Raw genomic sequence first — 18,117 nt, 5'->3', positions numbered from 1 at the left:
TTGTCTTTACATTTTATGATCGGAAGATAAGTTGTTATTGCATTGATAGGTTTTACTTATTATTAATGTTAAAAGTGTCGGGTTTTGTCGCAGGTGTGATATTTAGTCAGTGCTTAGTTAAAGTCTATTTTACTATGATCTGTTTTTGCACTACTTTTTTTGAGAGAAAGGTTAAAAGATGTATTATTTACTTTCAAATCAAATGGTTCCTTCAAATCTTTATGTAGCTCACAAATGGTGCCTGTGGAGTAGGTTTGACGTCATGACATTTGGTCGTGATATTGATGTCTAACCTGAGCCATAACTGCCATATTAGATTTTTTGAGCTGCGTAATGGTTTTCCTGACTCATTTGATTTTAGAGTGAATAATGGCTGGTGTGTTTTGGCCGGTTTCTCACTCAAATCTAGTCTATGGCTTCAGAAGACATTCAAAGTCATTTAAAGAGAGAGTTCAACCAAAAATAAAAGTGGTTATGATTTATTCACCCTCAAAACCTGTATATGAATCTGGAGCACAAAAGAAGATATTTTGAGAAATGTCAATATTTTGTGTTTATACATTGGAAGGGAATGGGAGCCAGTGTTGTTGGGTTACCAACGTTTTTCAAAATATTTTTCGGAGTTCTGCAGAAAGGTTTGTAATGACACAAGGGTGAGTGAATGATGAAATCATTATCATTTTTGAGTGAACTATTCTGATTGATGGGTGAAAACAAGCGGTGTGCGTCATCAGATCAGAATATGACATACCTCCATCCAACCTGCATCCTCCAAAATCTCTTTTCAGGATTGAAGACTCACAGAAGCATATGGGCTCTGTCGTTGATTTCTGTGCCAGCAGCTTCTCATCTTGAAACAGTTTCATCTTTAGTCAGTTTAATAGAAAAGTGTTGCTCTGTGTGGGTTGGTCTGACTCACACAATCACATTACTCCCCTGACACACTGCCACTAGAGTTTGCAGATTGAAAATGCCCTGCAGGGGACAGCGATCTCTAGGCTTGCGTGTCCTCTTAGAGCACTCATTTAGTCCAGGGCCCAGTTGCATAAACTTGGCCGCTAAGACTGCGTCTTAACAAACTGCTAGTTAGTAAGATTAGTTGTTAAGACTAATCAGTCACTTTTCATATTTCAATTAGCCCAATCTACCTTTTTACTTAACTGATTTAAAGAAGGTATGAAGAAGAATGTCTTGAAGAAATAAAAAATAAATGACTATCTTCGAAGACTAGTCTAAGCAGTTTATGCAACCGGCCCCGGGTCTCCAAAGCTGTGTAGCTATTATTTAGAATCTTCTTCATCGTTCAACATCTTTTGATTTATTTCAGTGCAATCTTTGTCAGGCACCTCTCTTAAAAGATTGAACAAGCTACGATTACTTGGGAGTAATTCTTTTTAGGAGAGTCACCTTAGGTAGACAGTCTGAGACCTGTCTGACCATCTGAAGCCGCTAGAGCTTTTTAAAACAGTATCTTTTAGAGGGAAGGAATTCTGAATTTAGTTTTTTTCACCCTCTTTCTTTCCAGCCTTTAATCTCTGTGTTAATGAAATGCTGACTGTGAATAGAGGCGCTTTCATGATTTATGAAGACCCAGCACGACCTGCACTGGCCTCCAGGACTTAATAACTTCCATTGGGATGTTACCATTCCACATCGCCAAAAAAAATCCCAATTATCTAAATTCTCCTGCAGTGACTAAAGCAAAATCACCCAGGTTATGTCATCCAGATCATGTCAAGATCTGGTAGGCCACAATGTTTCCTTATTTAATTTTTTTGTGGCCTGAATAACAGCTGACTAATGAATAAATCAGAAATGAAGATAATGGGTTTGAGAAGCAAAATAGAATTCAACCCATTTCTTGATTTTGTTGCTTTGTATGAGGAAGATCTTATTTAAAAATAAATGTTTATCTCCCGTTTTAAAAAGCTTCATGTATACAACGTTAATAAGAATGTCCTATAGGTCACCTTTGTTGTTTTGAGTATACTAACGCATATGCCTATGAACACGCAGTGCACATGATGTCACCAGTTTTGCGGTTTTGTAGTTTACACGGTTTTCAAAAACGTTTTTTGTTGTTTGCTCAAAGAATAAGAGATAGTAACAAAATACGCCATTACGGTTACAATGAATGGGCAGGAATGCAACGCTCAATATGCAACGCTCAATATGGCTGTTTGAATAGGGTGATTTTAGCACCATTAAGCTTAGCACACCAAAGGTATGGGACAGTTCATGTCAGGTTTAATTATTTATTGGAAACGTGCTATTTAATTCTAATTTTGACAGCGGTTTTAGAAATGTTTGCCTTTTGTTTAACATTGAAATAGCTGCCTGGAGGCGTTGCCAACACGGCCACCGAATGGCATGACTTGCGTAAACAGATTTTGGTCTGCCTGAGTTGCTGTCACCCTGTCGTTGTCAGGTAAACAAACTCATGAAAAGTTTTTGGTTGAGAACATTGTTTAAATGAGCATAACAGTCCAAACCAATCTCTCTCCCCATTATAACATCTTGATCTCCACATGGTATGATCTCCAGGTCTTTCACACCACGCCTCATTAAACACTCTTGTTTTACAAATGATTCACTAAACACAATGCCGATGCGTAGTATATGAGTGAAATGTGTTTAATCAAGGTATTGATGAAGCACTGCAGTTGGTTGCACCTGGATCAGCAGAGTCCTGGTATCGGTGTCATAATGCAGCACGCTCATAATGCAGCACGCTGTTGTTTTCTGGATGCCCTCCATACCGATGATTACAAATGCAAAGTCTGCTGTGTCAAAACTGTATGAAGGATGACAATTTGAGGTCAGCACTGTACAGATCAACCATCCTTCTGTTCCCCTCTGATGTGTGAAATGGATAAGAAAGGCGGGATCTGTGTTTAGCTTGAAACCGACAACAAGAAGGGGGAGAAAAAGAGATACGTGTGGCTTTGATCTTATATGTACATGTACTCCAGTGACCTGGATAAATCCAGTTGTTTTGAAGCACACTGCAAAAAAGTCATTGTAATCCTGTAAAAGTATCCCAACTGGGTTTAAATAAGATATAGCAGCTTGAAGCAAAATTGTGAATGGTTTTTAAACTTTTTTAAACCATCTTGTTTTAGCAGAAATCGAATATAATGAGGTTTATGCAATGTATTTGCCAGTGGGGTATGAAAAATAAAGTTTGTTATATTCTACGTAAGGATTTACTATTTAATTATTTATTCAACTATTTTTGCTTCTCAAGTAAACTTTATACTGTTTTAATGATATTTTCACTAGAAAAAAATCTGTGTAGTCTATCCTGGGTCCTTTGAGATAGAACAGTTTTTTGGTTGTTTTTCAACATTTTTGGCCATCAAGCTCATTTTATCAGGAGCTAAATCAATGTCAGATGATTGTAAATAGCTAGTGCGTCTGTGTATTACTGCAGCTGAATCATTTTAAGAGTGCCTTCCCCAGCATGACCCTTATGGCGAGAAGGATTTTCATTGTGCTCCATAAATCATCAGCATAATTAAAGGTCTTACAAGAATGCAAACTGTCTCATTAATGTAGGCCAGATTTGTGTGTCTATGTAAAGTTGTTTGTTGTGGAATGGCACCATATAGTTACTGTAAAATACACAGACGCTCTATCAAAGTGAATGACATTTGGTGGATTTGTCCTTCTCCCATAAGCTGCAGGGTCACGCATTATGTTCCTATGCCAGCGCGTCTGCTGAGTGCAGATAAATTAATATGCATTGCGGTCTTCCAGTTTGGTTTAATTCACACAGCACAAGTTTTGTATAATGGTTCCAGGTCTTTTTATGGAATAAGAGAACATTGCTGTCATTGGAAAGTGTAATAGTGCCGCTGACCACATCGTGTCTTCATCTCTGATCAGCAGTAGTTTGTGGTTCCAAAACGTGTTCTGCCACATTTCTCATCTACCCTCTCATTCATCTGTATTTAAAGAAAAAATATTTGTTCTCTTTTATGTAATGCATTATATCCAGCTGTATCAACTTTGTGTCCATTTTCAAAATCAAAACATGAAAGTCGTTGAATGTGACAGCTCCCAAACCCTCACTTTGATTCCCTGCTGTGTATGGTGGTTAATAATTTTGCCTGTCATGTCACTGTGATCAGTTTGACGTCTTGCCTAATTGAAATGATGGCGCTATTAACACCTCTGTGAAGGATGAGATGTTTTAATTCACTGTCTTACATTGAGTACGTATCATTTTCCCTGCCACACTGTCTGTCTGATATTCCGCTCAACTCCTCTGTTGTAATTCCCATAGGCAGGCTGTATCCCTTCAGTTCACAGGCTATTAGACTGACGCTCTTTCCCCCCCCCCCTTCCCCTCAGGGGCCTGAGGCCTGGACGACACCCGGAAGAGGACGACATTGTGCCAGAGCTTGCCAGGAGCATCCACCCCCGAGAGCGACCTGACTGGGAAGAAACCATCAGTGCAATGGTGAGAAGCCAAGTGCTCTCTCAGTCTCACACGAATTTAGCGATTGCCTCCCACACCCTCCATTTAGCATGCCAGTAGTAAAGAGAGCAGATAGCACATTCTCTCTGAAGCTGTGAAGATTGACTGCACGCTGTCCGAGAGGGGCCTGAGTCAAAATCACACTCATAGTCTCTGAAGGATAATATTGTTCTTTTCTTTCACGGCGGAATTGCATTTTACTGCCGTTTCTTCTAGATGTCCTGACTCATGACTTAATGGTCCACCTACTGTGGGTTGTCATTTGTACGTGTTTAGGTGTCACATATTATTCTACTGAATGTTCAACTTGGGTAATCTGTGACTGAATCGTTCTCCAATAAAGCTCACTGTAGGTCACGCTTGGCTTGTGTTATTCCAGTTGTGTACAGGCTTTTTGTATATTTTTTTCATTTATTGGCCTACACATATAACATAAGCTATGAAGGAAACTGGGTTGCCAGGTCAGTATGACCACAGCCAATTTTACAGTGTAGTAGTAAAGCAGGGCAGTTTGACATCTATACACGGTTTCAATGAAACAACATAAACATTTGTTAATGCGCAAGCATGCGGCCCAAACTTAACTTCCGGTAATGTATCTGCATGTCTGATGATGCGTTCTACAGACAAATATTTATTTGTAGAATTCCAATTAAATGGACCAATTGGAACTGAGTATTAATAGAGTTGTGTAATATGGACAACCATATTAAGGCTATAAACATCTACACAATCCATGTTCTTTCGCCATCATTTGTTCAATATTGAATTAGTTTATTTCTTGATTATTTTACTAGCCGTCGCATACTTGCATGCAGTGGTGCTGATAAAAACCTGTTTCCATGCCAACCTTGCTGTTGGCTGATGTTGTTTTGAGCACAAACATTAGCAGGGTAGTATCAAGGGAATCACCATGTCAGCTCATTCAAATTAATGTAATGTTCCTTGATTCTGCTTATATACCAGTGTGCCCCACAGTATTAAGTAAATTCTTTAATTGTACGGTCAATTCTTGATCTATTTTTGCTGTCACTTATGGTGAAGTGAGACTGATGATCAACACGACTGGCTGTCACAGAACCAGATTTGTTGAGTTTTCACACCACGTTTAACACCTCCACAAATGTGTGTGTTCAGCAGCACCACGACTCATTTGAATGCTGCATGGTCAAGAGACTTTTTTTTTAAGCTCTTGTCTGTCAGCTAAAGAGCCACGCTTTCAAAGCATTATTTATGTTTCATAAGTTTTGAATCTCTGGCTTGTGTTGGTTGGGTTTGCCGGAAGACTGTGTGTCTCGCACCTAGGCATTAAAGTGACTGGTAACAGAGTTTTATAAAACAGCTGTCAAAAGATTTATTCTCTTGTCCTGAGAGAGGTAGGGCACTCGTTTATCCTTAGTAAAGCAAAATGAAGTCCAAGCCTTGACTTTTTCATTTAACCTGTCTTTGGCCCTGTGGTGGTTTTCTCTTCGCTTCCTTTAGTCCGCTGATATACTTTATGGGAACTACAGGTTGTCACTTATATTAAATTATATTTGCATTCTAGCATGTGAGTATGGCTCTGTGTGTCATAGTGCCTCTTATTTGCATAGAAAGATGTGCATAGAGTAGGAACGTTAACGTCCTGACCGAGGCTATATGGTCCACAGTGACTAAAATGCTTCATCATTTGAATGGCGCTCTTGGCTGTATTAGGCTATATGCAAATGTTAGTGATGGTACAGTACAGTAAAAGGACACAATGGTCCAACAGTGTTTTAATGGCTGTGCCCAATAACTGGAAATCATGGTGGTTGACAGCCTAGTCTGGAGAATCTGTGTATACAGCATTTTTTAGACGTGTGTGTGATTCACAGTTAACATGGGTTCTGTTGTGAGCAGGCTATAATTGTGCAAATTTGGTTAGAAAGAGCTTTAAAAATGTGATAAGTGATACAGATTTCTGTGCTTATGTGTGTTTCAGGCTCGCAGTGCTGAACTTCCGGAGCTGAGCTCTGAGCCGCTCATGCGCTCCTGTAGCAACACTGCCAGCATGAAGGTCAAGAATGTAAAAAAGTAAGTGTAAAACATTTACACAATTGAATGCTGATTTGCACCATGTTTTTTTTGTGTATGCTTGCAAGCAGCATAGCTTAATAGCTGGTTATTTTGTGCATACAGTCTAGACCTGCAAATAGACACAATGCATCAGTTTCATGCATTTATGCATTTATGTTTCCAGGCTCTCATTCACCAAGGGCCACTTTCCAAAGTTAGCAGAATGTGCACACTTTCACTACGAAAACGTCGACTTCGGAACAATAAAGGTAAGGTCATACACATTTAACCTGCTTTAACTTCAGAATGGATCTTAGTGACCAGGCATTTAACAAATGAATTTGCATTCGACAGACTTGCTTTTGATTCAAGCTACATAAGCCCATGCATGCCCTAGGAATCAAACTTACAATCTTTGTGTCGCTAGCGTTATCGACAGTGTTGTAGAGATTATCTTCTGATGTGCATGTGTGTGTTTCGTCGTGTGCATCAAAATGTCACTGGGAGACAGACAATGGCATGTCTCTAATGCGAGACTCTAAGGGATTGGAAACTGAGGATCAACATGATTAACATGCCTTTAAAACCAGCTGTAGCACTTGGCAGCTGATACTGAAGCAACCGCTGTATGTTCGTATAGCTGTAGAACACAAATACCTATAAAATGAATAGCTTAAACTTCATTGAACAAAAGTGTTTGCCAAATGCATACATGCATTTCTTCCTTCAAATTAATACATTGCATATACTGTACAAAACCTTAATTTTACCCCCAACTTTTTAAAGCAAAGCGAACTTTCTGTATCTGTACTTCAGACGAGATGAATAGATTTTGCTTGCGCAGTATTTCTTTTCAGAATTGCTGTTCCTTTTAAACATTTCCACTTATTTTACATTTCTCATTAGAAACTGTAGCAAGGCTCAGCAGGATCATAAAGGGATTGGTGGGAGAGCTGAATAGCGCCTTGTTGTGTAGGGACAGGAGGTGGGGTGGTGCGACAGTGTCGGAGATCTCTCAGCTTCTGTTTTCGGGATTAAGGGTATAATGGAGCGCCCACAGAATGAGAAAATAGATTGGCATGGTGTAGAGGTGCCAGACAATTCGGGATGGAGTGAGGCGGCGGTTTCCTTAGGGGATCTGCGCTGTGTGAATAGTAATCTTGCTTTAGGAAGCCAGGTCCAACCCGCCTGGGAAAACCATTTTGCAATGACCCATGTTCCTGGAGCGCTTCTCTTGTTTGTAGTTTTAATTGTTGCTAAGCCCTATCGTAATTGTACAGCTGGTTGTAGCCCCTGCTTTTCTCCAGTAGAGGGCAACATTTATGTTGCTCATATATGCCGTCCATGCAACCTACCCATGATACCAGGGCACGACAACAAAGAACATCCATAATTCTCTGTATGTAAACCATGATTATGTAACAGAGTACAGTACAAAACACAACATAAGCTGGAAAAGTCTCCAGCTCCGAGTAAATCAGCCATGGTTATCTGACAGCAGTTCTTGGCACGGATAAATCAGCTGTGTTTGCTGTGTTCTTACCAAAACCATGGACGTCGTCCTTCTGGTGGTGACTTATGAAAGGTTTGTAATTACAGGCAGATGACTCACTGATATTCCCAAAAGAGAAGCAGAATGATTGGGTTTCTTTAAAAGAGCGCCAGAGAAACTGTTATCCACTGTTTATGGCAAAGACATTCAGAAGAGGGATGGTGTTAATCATTTTGATCAATATTTTCTTCATAACAAGTCTACCAGTGTGGAAAGCGGTTGTAAATAGAAGGCAGATATTAATGTGCCTTGTATAGGTTTATGTAACCCCCTGCAAAATGTTTAGCACTAATTACTGCATTACTCGCATGGCATTGACCTTCTTTGCCTTTAGCTTCAGTCATTGATTATGTTGCTGTTGCACTGTCGTATGTGGTCATGCAATGGTTCTGGTTGTCCTAAATACATTATATTTATGAGCCCAGCTCAGCTATTTTCTCACATTTGTGTTTCAGTGTTTCGCAACAACAAAGGTTTACATTTCAAGCCCCGTGCTAGCCCCAAAGGTGACGTTGCATTTTACATTTTGATAAAGTTGGATACGTCGACCAGTTGTCTAATGGTTGTACTCACACACAATGGAGAAGTTGTTTAGAATGCGTTTGTGGTTGTGACTCTTCCCTGTCACCCAGCCGTGTGGTGACTGGCACCGCCGCTCACCACAGCCAAAGACAAAAGCGACTTGGATTCAGTCACAGATCTGTTTTAAGTGCTGGGCCAGGATTGCACGTGTGTGAAGTGTACTGAGATTCATAGTGAATGAAATGGTTTACACAATCACCCCTCCCTGTTTGTGAATATATAGGACAGGGCACTGGCTGTGTGTTTTTAGTGCATCCCTTCCCCATTTTCTGTTCCAGGGTCATATAGCTTCCCACTCTCTGGATATACAACCCCTTGACCCAAATCTTTGGTTGGGTGTCGCCTGTGTTCAGTGCCCATCATGCATCTCTTTATAATGCATACTTGTTTAAGTTGACATGTTTTCAAAACTGTTTTATATATAATTTATACATAGGTTGGTACAGAAGGAAGACTTTTAGGTAGAGATGCACCGATATATAGGCCAATAATCTGTATTTGTCGATAAAAGCAATTTTCTTAAAACAGACGATGATCAGGGCCGATATATCCTGTCAATCAAAAGAGAGCAAGAAAATGCAATGAATTTGTGCTCTGTATATAGAAAATATTAGGAAACGTCATAAGTTTGATGTTCAATATATGAATCGATAACATTCAGAAAGTAAAAAAAATATTCGTTTAATCATCGCTATCAGCACATACCACTTTGAATGATCTGTATGAATAAAGACATTTTGAAATTTAGTATTGGTGAATCCCTACTTTTACGACTACTTTAGAAGCTTTTTTCATCAGAAAATAAAAAATAAGACAGAAAATTTGTCTAAGTTTTATGGTATAAAACATCAGTCTTTTGTGTTTCTTAACAGCATAGCTCATCCTGTGCTATTCTCAGCTCCGTCTCAAGCTGTTTGAGTTACCATCCTCAGCCTGAATATTATTATTTACCCTCTGTCTCACATCATTTGTCTCGTCTCTCCATCTCTTCGCTAGTTATATCACCTGCAGAGAATGTCAAATCCTTTTACCCCTCAGCTCGTACACACGACACATTTGCTCTTGTGCTGTTAGAAGGTTTGCAAAAGCGATCCAGCATCTTACCTTCAAGTCAAGCGAGACAGTATGGCCTTCTCTTCTCCTCTGTCCCTTTCTCCAAATATACTCTTTGCTTTCGCCATGTCTCTCTTTCTTTCTTCAATAGCAAGTGTTATTGAGATGAATGTGAATGATCTCTTATGGCTCACTCTATGCATATTAAAATACCATGCTCTGGAATGGAAAATACTCTTCATCCCTGTCTTATTTTCTCTTTATTTTTCATTCCCACCACAGACCAGGAAAATTTTGAATCGTTTTTTGATGTTGGACTGGTTAGAGTTGTATTTTTAGGGCAATGTTAATGTGTCCATCAGCATTTGGTGCTAATGGGAAAGCTGTAGGAAATATCTCCTGCTTTGCCTCATAAATCTGGATAGCAATGTTAACAGAGGAAATATTTTGTTTAATTTCCGTCTAGATATTGAGTATCTGTATTTTTCTATTACAAAGTTTTGCAGTATAAAGCTGATCTCTTCCAAAAGTAAATTTCCACACATATCTATGGTTCTTTGATAAATGTACAGCTCTTAATCTGAATACTTTGATATGTAATATTTGCTGACACAGCCCACAATAAAAGTAGTATTTTTAGATTTCTAATGCAAGCTGTACATTATATTTTCTGCAAAACATTTAGCAAGTCAGCATTTTAAATGCACCAACCCCAAAGACTCCCATGTGGCCTGCCCCGTCTCCATCAGAGCATGTCAAACTGCAGCATGCATACAGTACCAGCCTTGTGTGTGCATGTGTGGCCACATAAATCAAGTCAGTCAGTTAACCCTATACCTACATACGCTTATGAACGACTGCATACCCCAGCTGGTATAGTGGGTTTCATATCAAATGGAAATGGCCGGTTAAATAGAGTTTGGGGGAGGGGATCATGGCTGCCAATCTTGTTAGCTACGCCCCCATTATCCTTACTCGCAAACAAAGCCGATAGCTCCACCCTCTGTCTTTTCACACACTATAATTCAGGAAATTAAGCTGCTCATTTAGCCAACAACAATCTTGACCCTTCTTCCATTGCCTGAGGAAGTGCATTTCACCGAAGAATGTATAAACTGCCTAATCTCCCTGTCAATTAAACCCTCATCCATCTTCACGTCTACAACTCAAAGTCCTGCATTTCTTTACCGCATGTCTCACCACCACTTCCCCATATCTCACCCTGCAGTCGCTCTTCGTCAGTGCATTTCAACATTGCTGGAGCAGCTAAATAAATGCATGCATCTGTTTGTCTCTGTGGAAATGTTGGCCACGCAGGATGCATACAAGCCTTCGCCGCACCGCTGTACCTGTGTCCTGAAATGTGCTGTTCTGTCACTATTGTATATCTGTGGAACTCATTTGGGGAAAACGTTTTGTTAGATCTCTGTTTGTTCGCTGCTGAGCTGGCTTTGTTATTGATCTTTGCAGTACAACACGTTTTCAGTGTGCAAGCAGCTTTCTGTATGTCTGAGAGTTTAGCTAGCAATTAGCTTGAATCATAACCGGCGCCTTAGATTGAGATTTCTACCAGAAATTTGCTACCGCGAATGATTCCATCATTGTTCATGTGAATCAACGAGCATCATCTTCTAAACTTTTGAGACTTCTTACTGTTCTATTAAGTTTACGGTCTTCTGTAATGTATGAAGGTGCGTTTCTGTTCAACCTCAAACAAATGGCATTTTCACACTTTTCCAAATGAGATTCTCATAGCTTTTGTGCAATAATCCGTGTTTAAAAGCTATAAGGAGATTTATAGTTATTATTTGAAACCCTCTTCTATGTTCCTTAATCTCATCCACTTTAATCTGCCTGTTTGTTTTAAATCCTGTCAAAGCAACCTTGCCTAGTTATGTCATCTTGAGAAGCGCTGCAGTATTTGGATCCCGCCTCTGCAATGAACCACTCTACTTTTGCCCTATGGGCACATGCACTCAGAAACACAACCACTCTGCAGCCAAACACAAATATACCACTCGTACCAACCCCTCCGGTTGAGCAGCATGTGGGAAGACCCCTTTATACTCACAAACCTGTGTTTATCTCCACAGTCCCACATTTTTTTCTGCAAAAGGGACACTTCTGCATATCTTGGAGTTGTCAGAAATGTTCCATTTGTATAATCGCTTTTGCATTAATGTCGTACTCATCTGCTATAAGATTGTGCCATAGTTTTCTCTGTTTCGTGGCATTTTCATCTTTATGACCTCCAATTTCTTTTTAATGTAGATTTAAAACATTGTTTTGTGGTAAAGGATTTACCCTGGTAAATCTGGATGGACACCCAGCCTCTGTCCAGCAAATCTGGGTGAACTAGGTCACTATTGGATTATAATTTTATAGTATTTATAACAGTCCAGAGAGAGTGTATGTTATTTTCATGTAAAACATTAAAAACAACACTATTTTTTACTAGTTGGAGGGATGTCTGATCAACTAGTTGAAAATGAAGAGACCAATCTCAAAATTATTTTCAGTTTTTCAGAATTTACTATTTATAGGTATGTGTTAAGTATATATGTTTTTCTCTGAACTTCTAACAATATTTCTCCCAAATTTCAAATTACTATAATATTTACAGAAATAAAAAACTGGATAAACAGTTCAAAATAACAGAGAAGATGCTCTTTTATTTTTTCAGACCTCAAAATACTGCAAAGAAAACAAGCTCATATTCCCTTTCAAGCAAATGTATCAAGTTCAAATTTATTTTTGTTATAACCTCGATTTGTATCACAGTTTTCATGCGTCTTATCATGCTGTCAGTCTTTCACATTGCTGTTGAATTACTTTTTCACTCCTGTGGTTTGATTTTGTCAAAATGAAAACAAGACTAAATCTAGAATGATACATGTTGATTTAATGAAAATTTTGAGTGATCTCTTCATTATTTCTATAGCTGTAAATTATGTTTAGGGTCACGTTCATCGGTGCATTTTGGGAATATTATTGACACTATGTGCAGCCCCTAGGATTGCTGACAGGTTTAAATTTAGCAAATAAATAGGCTAAATAACTTTTTCGTTGCACAAAAGTATCACAGTCCTCACTGAAACTAATTACGCATAATAACTGAAACATTGCTTACAACAGGCAGTTTGCAGTCTGACAGTAGTTATCTTGCAATATATTGTTGAAGGGGGTAAATGCGTTTCAAAAGCAGTGCTTTGATGGCTGTAGCTACAGTGCTGTAGGGGATTTGGGGTAACATCTTTGTAATCTTCCAAATGTCACATTGTATGATGCCCTTTTCAACTTTGCTCAAATTAATCCGTGCTGCACTCGTTTTTGTGACATCTTTAGAGAGGGTTTAACCAAGCCGACAGTCTACTTTTAGATACATAACATTCATACTCAGCCTCTTAATTTGATATGTACCAAAATACTTCAGGGTGCTAAATCTTCTGTTGGAATTTGTCCACCAAAATCTTAAGTGGCTCATCCCGACACATAAGTGAGAACTACATATCCATCCAACATATGTAGTTTATTTAGTGGGATCCTTCAATGTTCACTATTGCAGAACTGAATAATTTTTCTCCTGAGAATTGTTTTTCTATGTTGCTGGAACACATATTGTTATCCTAAGCAAATGGCACGTCATGTGTCATTGATTAAGTAAAGGCATTTCAGCTGTGGTCCCTAAGAGCTCATATTTGTTTTGCTTTGAATGAACTTCTCCAACACCATGAAATCATCCGAGCATAGTGCACCAAAGCCCGAATCCAAACACAACCGATACCAACCTCCCTCTCCAAACTTGCATGCTGAGGCGGCCATGTGTTTCTGAGGGAGTGAGACTCTTGGGAAGGATTACTCATTTCTTCAGGTCGAATTGCAGGAGTCTTGGATTGCTCCATGTGAGTGGCCGCCACGTTTCAGAATGCTTCTCCAGGAATTGTTTTAATCGTCCTCAGATGTGCTGTGATGGCAAAAGTGATATATTTTGCTGTTACAATTTTTGTATTTGTATGTCCTCTGCTCTGGTACACGAATGCTCAAGAGCCCCCAGCTGGTTATACACAAGAGAAAAATGTCTGCCAATGTATTTGTGAGTACAACACGCCGTAAGGCTGAAGTATAGATCAATTTTTATGAATACGTGAAAGACAACGTACAGTGTGTGTGATGCACATTTCGTCATCAGAAATGTACGCCTACCACTGGTGTCATGACAAATTAGGTCCCTGCGTGAATTGTGTCCCAATTTATTAGGTAGTTGTAATACCTGATCACAAAGTTGTTATCTTGATATGTTATTGTATGGCTAACCGAAGCTGCGTTAGCTTCTAGCGAGCTAAATAAGCTGGGTAAAATAAAAATTACATGTTTCAATTTAAATTTACGAAAAACATATGAGCATATAAGCTTGATGTAACATACACGTCAGTATTTCTGGGTCGACATGTGCTTAACAAACAAAAAACATCACTTTTGATATTTTAAAATTGCCACGGTTTTAGTAAAGTAAACGACTAAAACAGTAAGAACGAGATTTGTTTGATTTGACTACCCATAGCCTCATTTATGTACCATTATATGAAGCTATTAGTAGGTACAATAATGCCATTTTATCAAAGTACTAGCAACATAAATCGTAATCTAAGAAATTAGGCATTAGAAGTTATTTTAGGCCACAGAATCACGTGGGGTCCTTAAGGGGCCTGATTTGTTATGACACCGGAATTTGTTACCTTGTGTACAAAGTACGCGCATGTCACGCATACGCATTCCATTTCTTGCAGTCATTAGTTTTTATACACGTAAAAAAAAGAAGTATACGACAGGCTTTACTGTGCATTCAAACTGCCAGCGATTCTGCCGTAGCTTGACTGTAGCACTTTATATCCCACTGTCTGCATATTAAACCTTGGATTTTTTTCATTTAAGAACTGCCTTAAAATAGTGAAGCCAAATAAACTAGTCAACCTCTCTAATGGATCAGTTATTGGACAACCAGCTGACCATATCTGGTTGCCCCACAACTCACTTCAGCTTTACACGATAATAAACTCATTAAAGTGCCTCTAAACAGAAAGCAACTCATGCTAAACTACAAGGCATATGGAAGCTCTTTGTATCCACTATTGTCTATTCTGTTACTGCAATTGTGTGATTTGTAGACAATGGTGCCCGAGTGCCCTTTGTCATTCATAAAGGCTTCTGCAGACCTTCTCACTGCAGGACTAACATTTTTCTCTGTCACTGTTGCTCTCTCTCTGGACTGTCCTGCTCCCAGGATCTTATTGAAGAGTGAAGGGCATATGCTGGAGTACCGCTCTGTGCTCCTATAAGGGCAACCCCCACTCCCTAGCGCTTCCCACTGTTTCTTTTGGCTCGCTGGTCCTGTGCTTTGTCCCAGGGACTGTACCATTGACAGCGAGCTGGGGGGAGGTGCTGGGGGTTGGTAACAGTGGGGAGTGCGTTAGAGTCCGAGAATGAAAACGTGTACATGTGGTGAAGGGACGCCACTTTAGATTGGTGCAAAGGAAGAACTGCTTGGTTCATCTTCTTTTCCTTTTTATTTCATTTTTGGACAGCAAACTGGGGATGCAGTGTGCTTTGATGTTGAGGAAGTGCCAGAGAAATAACATGGAGTGAGAACGACAGACATACCAGCGCATTTAGAAAATTAGGAAAACAAAAGTGCAGAAGGTAAAGAAGCTTTGAAAATTGGAATACTGCAAAAAGCCAACCAGCATTCACTCTTCTCTGTTCACGGGTTCATCAATCCCTGTGCATTACAACAACTCGACTGGGAAGGCGCTCTGGGGGAGGTGGGAAACTCAAATGACATCGGTGTTCTGCCGGGTGGATTTGCACTGGACAAAATCCTCCAGTGTCCAATTCCCACTGTTTCTCGCACACACCGACTGAGTGGCAAAAAAGTTTGAATGTTTGGAAGTACAGCTTCTACTTTGAGCTTCCAGCGTGCAGCCGGTATCTCGGGGTGAACAAAAGATGCTGCGCTAGATAGGTATGTTGTGCCTCTGTAAGACATGCTTGTTCTGTCTCACATGTTTTAGGTTCCGTTTCTACTCATATCTCTATTTTTATCTGTTTTTATCTAATATGCTTTTTTTACTCTTAAAGATGTTACAGTATATATTCAGGTCTCGGTCGGGCTGTTGACCACATGCTTTGTACTTGAGATCAGTGCAGTTGTGTGCTCTGAAGGTTTGCACGCTAAATAGGTTTCTGTAACAGTTCTTGTGAAGAGATCTGTGCCTCAGAAGTATGCCTGTGTTTTAATGCATTTCGTGCCTGTCGGTGTGTATGAATGATTAGTTGAAGGATCCCATAAAGCGTAGATGCTTTCCATAAGGGACCTCTTCTCAGTCAAACAATAGACTTTAATTCTTTGGCCCGCCAATAATCACCTCCACAAATGATTTCATCACGCAAACTTGCACGAATGCTTGTATGTCTCATGTGCCTCTGTGGTCATTGGCAAAGTATGTTTCCTCTAACCATTTAGGTCTGGAACCCAGCTGAGTTTTCCTGGCACTTGTGTTGGGATACCTTGTTTTTCTTTCTTTAGATACCCTGAGATGGTATTTAACTGCTGTAAATAACTGGGTCATTAGTTCTCACGTTACTTAGTGTTTTCAGAAGAGCTGCACCGGCTTATAGACCTCATAGCATGTACTGAAGTTCGCTGCAAACTTCTATGTACACCTGGTTTGTGCCGCTCTCTAATCTCTTCCCACTCTTCTCAAATAGCCCTGCATTAGCAAGCCAGTGATTTGTTCCTTTGCTTCCAACAGCATTAGGTTTCACTCTTTGCTTGTAAGAGAGTTGAAGAGAGGAGATTGTGAAACAAGTTTTAGACTAGAGCTCAATAAGGCATCCATGTGGTGTTGTAAAGACATCTTAAGTTTCACTCACAGTCTCACTGAGGCAGATATTTAATACGATGCAGTTCTGTGTAACCCTGCTGTGGTGCTTTCACTCACCGTGACAGGAAAACAACCTACCGGCGGCTTTCTGACCCCGGCAGTGTAATTTACGCTGCGGTCCATGCATAGGTGAGAACTGACTGCAGGTTTTAGGGGTCACATGGTTTCTGTCATTTAAAGGAGCATTTGAAAGTTTTGACTTTGTCGTTGAACACTTTAGATAGACAAGCAAAACCGTGTTAGGACAAGTGCTGGACTGTGGGTATATTTAACAGATTTACAAAACCAATTTCTGAGGTCATCTAATCACATGGCAAACATGCATGCTGGTTTAAGATGGGTTTAAACTATTTTGTGATTCTGTTAAACTACACTAAAAACCGACCTAACATGCAAACATTGTGCCAAATGGATTTAAAATCTTGGCCGTGCCTGTTTTACACGCATGCAGACAGCCAGCCTTGTTGGCAAATGCTGTTTTCTCTAATTCCACCCACTATTGCTTGGACAGTTCGTCTTTAGAAATAGCATATTACTAGAAGTAGATATTGCATTTGAGAGTAACATTTAGCATTATTTGCTCTTAAAATTCACCCAAAAATTAAAATTGTAATCATTTACTCACCCTCTTCCGCAGAACACAAAAGAGTATATTTTAAAGAATGTTGTTAATCAGCACCCATTTACTTACATTGGTTTCTAAGGGAATTGATGCCGGCGCTGTTTGATTACCAACATTCTTGAAAATATCTTGTTTTCTGCAGAAGAACTAAAGTAATATGAGTAAAAAATGTTGGGTGAACTGTTCCAGATCTACTGAATTCATCTACCGCTAGTGTTTTGCTTCACCTAGTTGTTTGTTTGACTGCTGCAAGTATCAGGCTCTTTCCCTCAAGCTGTTTAGCTCAGGATAGATATGGACATACTTAATTGATCTCAAGGGAACATTTTGTAAATAATTCCGGTTTCCAGCGGAATGCATACTCTTCTTCAAGATGAATGCTTTTTATATCAACTTGAGTCCAACTGGCTTTACTCAGAGCCCATCAACGTTTTATGTTTGTATGTAGCTTGTTTTGTTCATCTGTAAAGCTTTCCATGCAGCAATCTTAGGGAAGCCTGAGTCTAGTAGCACATGCCAGTCTTTGCCTTTTGTTCTTGGCAGGAGAAAGATTTTTCCTCCGTTTTAAATGCAAGTGTTGTGTTTGTTACTGAGGTCATTTCGGGTGTGACTCATCTCACAATACGATCAAAATGAATCACAGCATGAATGTGCCAGTCAAACAACAACACACAACAGTGAGGCATTTACACACACAGTGTCCATGAAGTCAGCGTGTGAAGATGATGTAATTGTTCACTTTTGTGTTAATACATGAGAACGTAGTAGTAGTAGGGTATAGTGCAGGGGCATTCAATTCAAGTTCCAAGAGGTCCGGTCTTTATATTTTCTTCCAAACGGAGGTCCG

At 39.6% G+C, this 18,117-nt stretch overlaps 1 protein-coding gene across 1 annotated transcript in view; it reads left to right on the top strand.

Annotated features, from left to right (window-relative positions):
* The window catches only part of arhgap32b (Rho GTPase activating protein 32b), a 71,255-nt gene that overhangs the window by 23,104 nt on the left and 30,034 nt on the right, over positions 1-18,117 (top strand). The window contains 4 exon segments of the mRNA XM_079486975.1: positions 4,323-4,329; positions 4,331-4,465; positions 6,447-6,538; positions 6,705-6,789. Of these exon segments, the coding sequence (XP_079343101.1) occupies positions 4,323-4,329; positions 4,331-4,465; positions 6,447-6,538; positions 6,705-6,789 (319 nt within the window).

Source organism: Barbatula barbatula (genome assembly GCF_947034865.1).
Source record: "Barbatula barbatula genome assembly, chromosome: 22".
Lineage (NCBI taxonomy): Eukaryota > Metazoa > Chordata > Actinopteri > Cypriniformes > Nemacheilidae > Barbatula > Barbatula barbatula.
The sequence above is the reverse complement of the archived record's forward strand: the minus strand, read 5'-3'. Positions and strand labels throughout refer to the sequence as shown.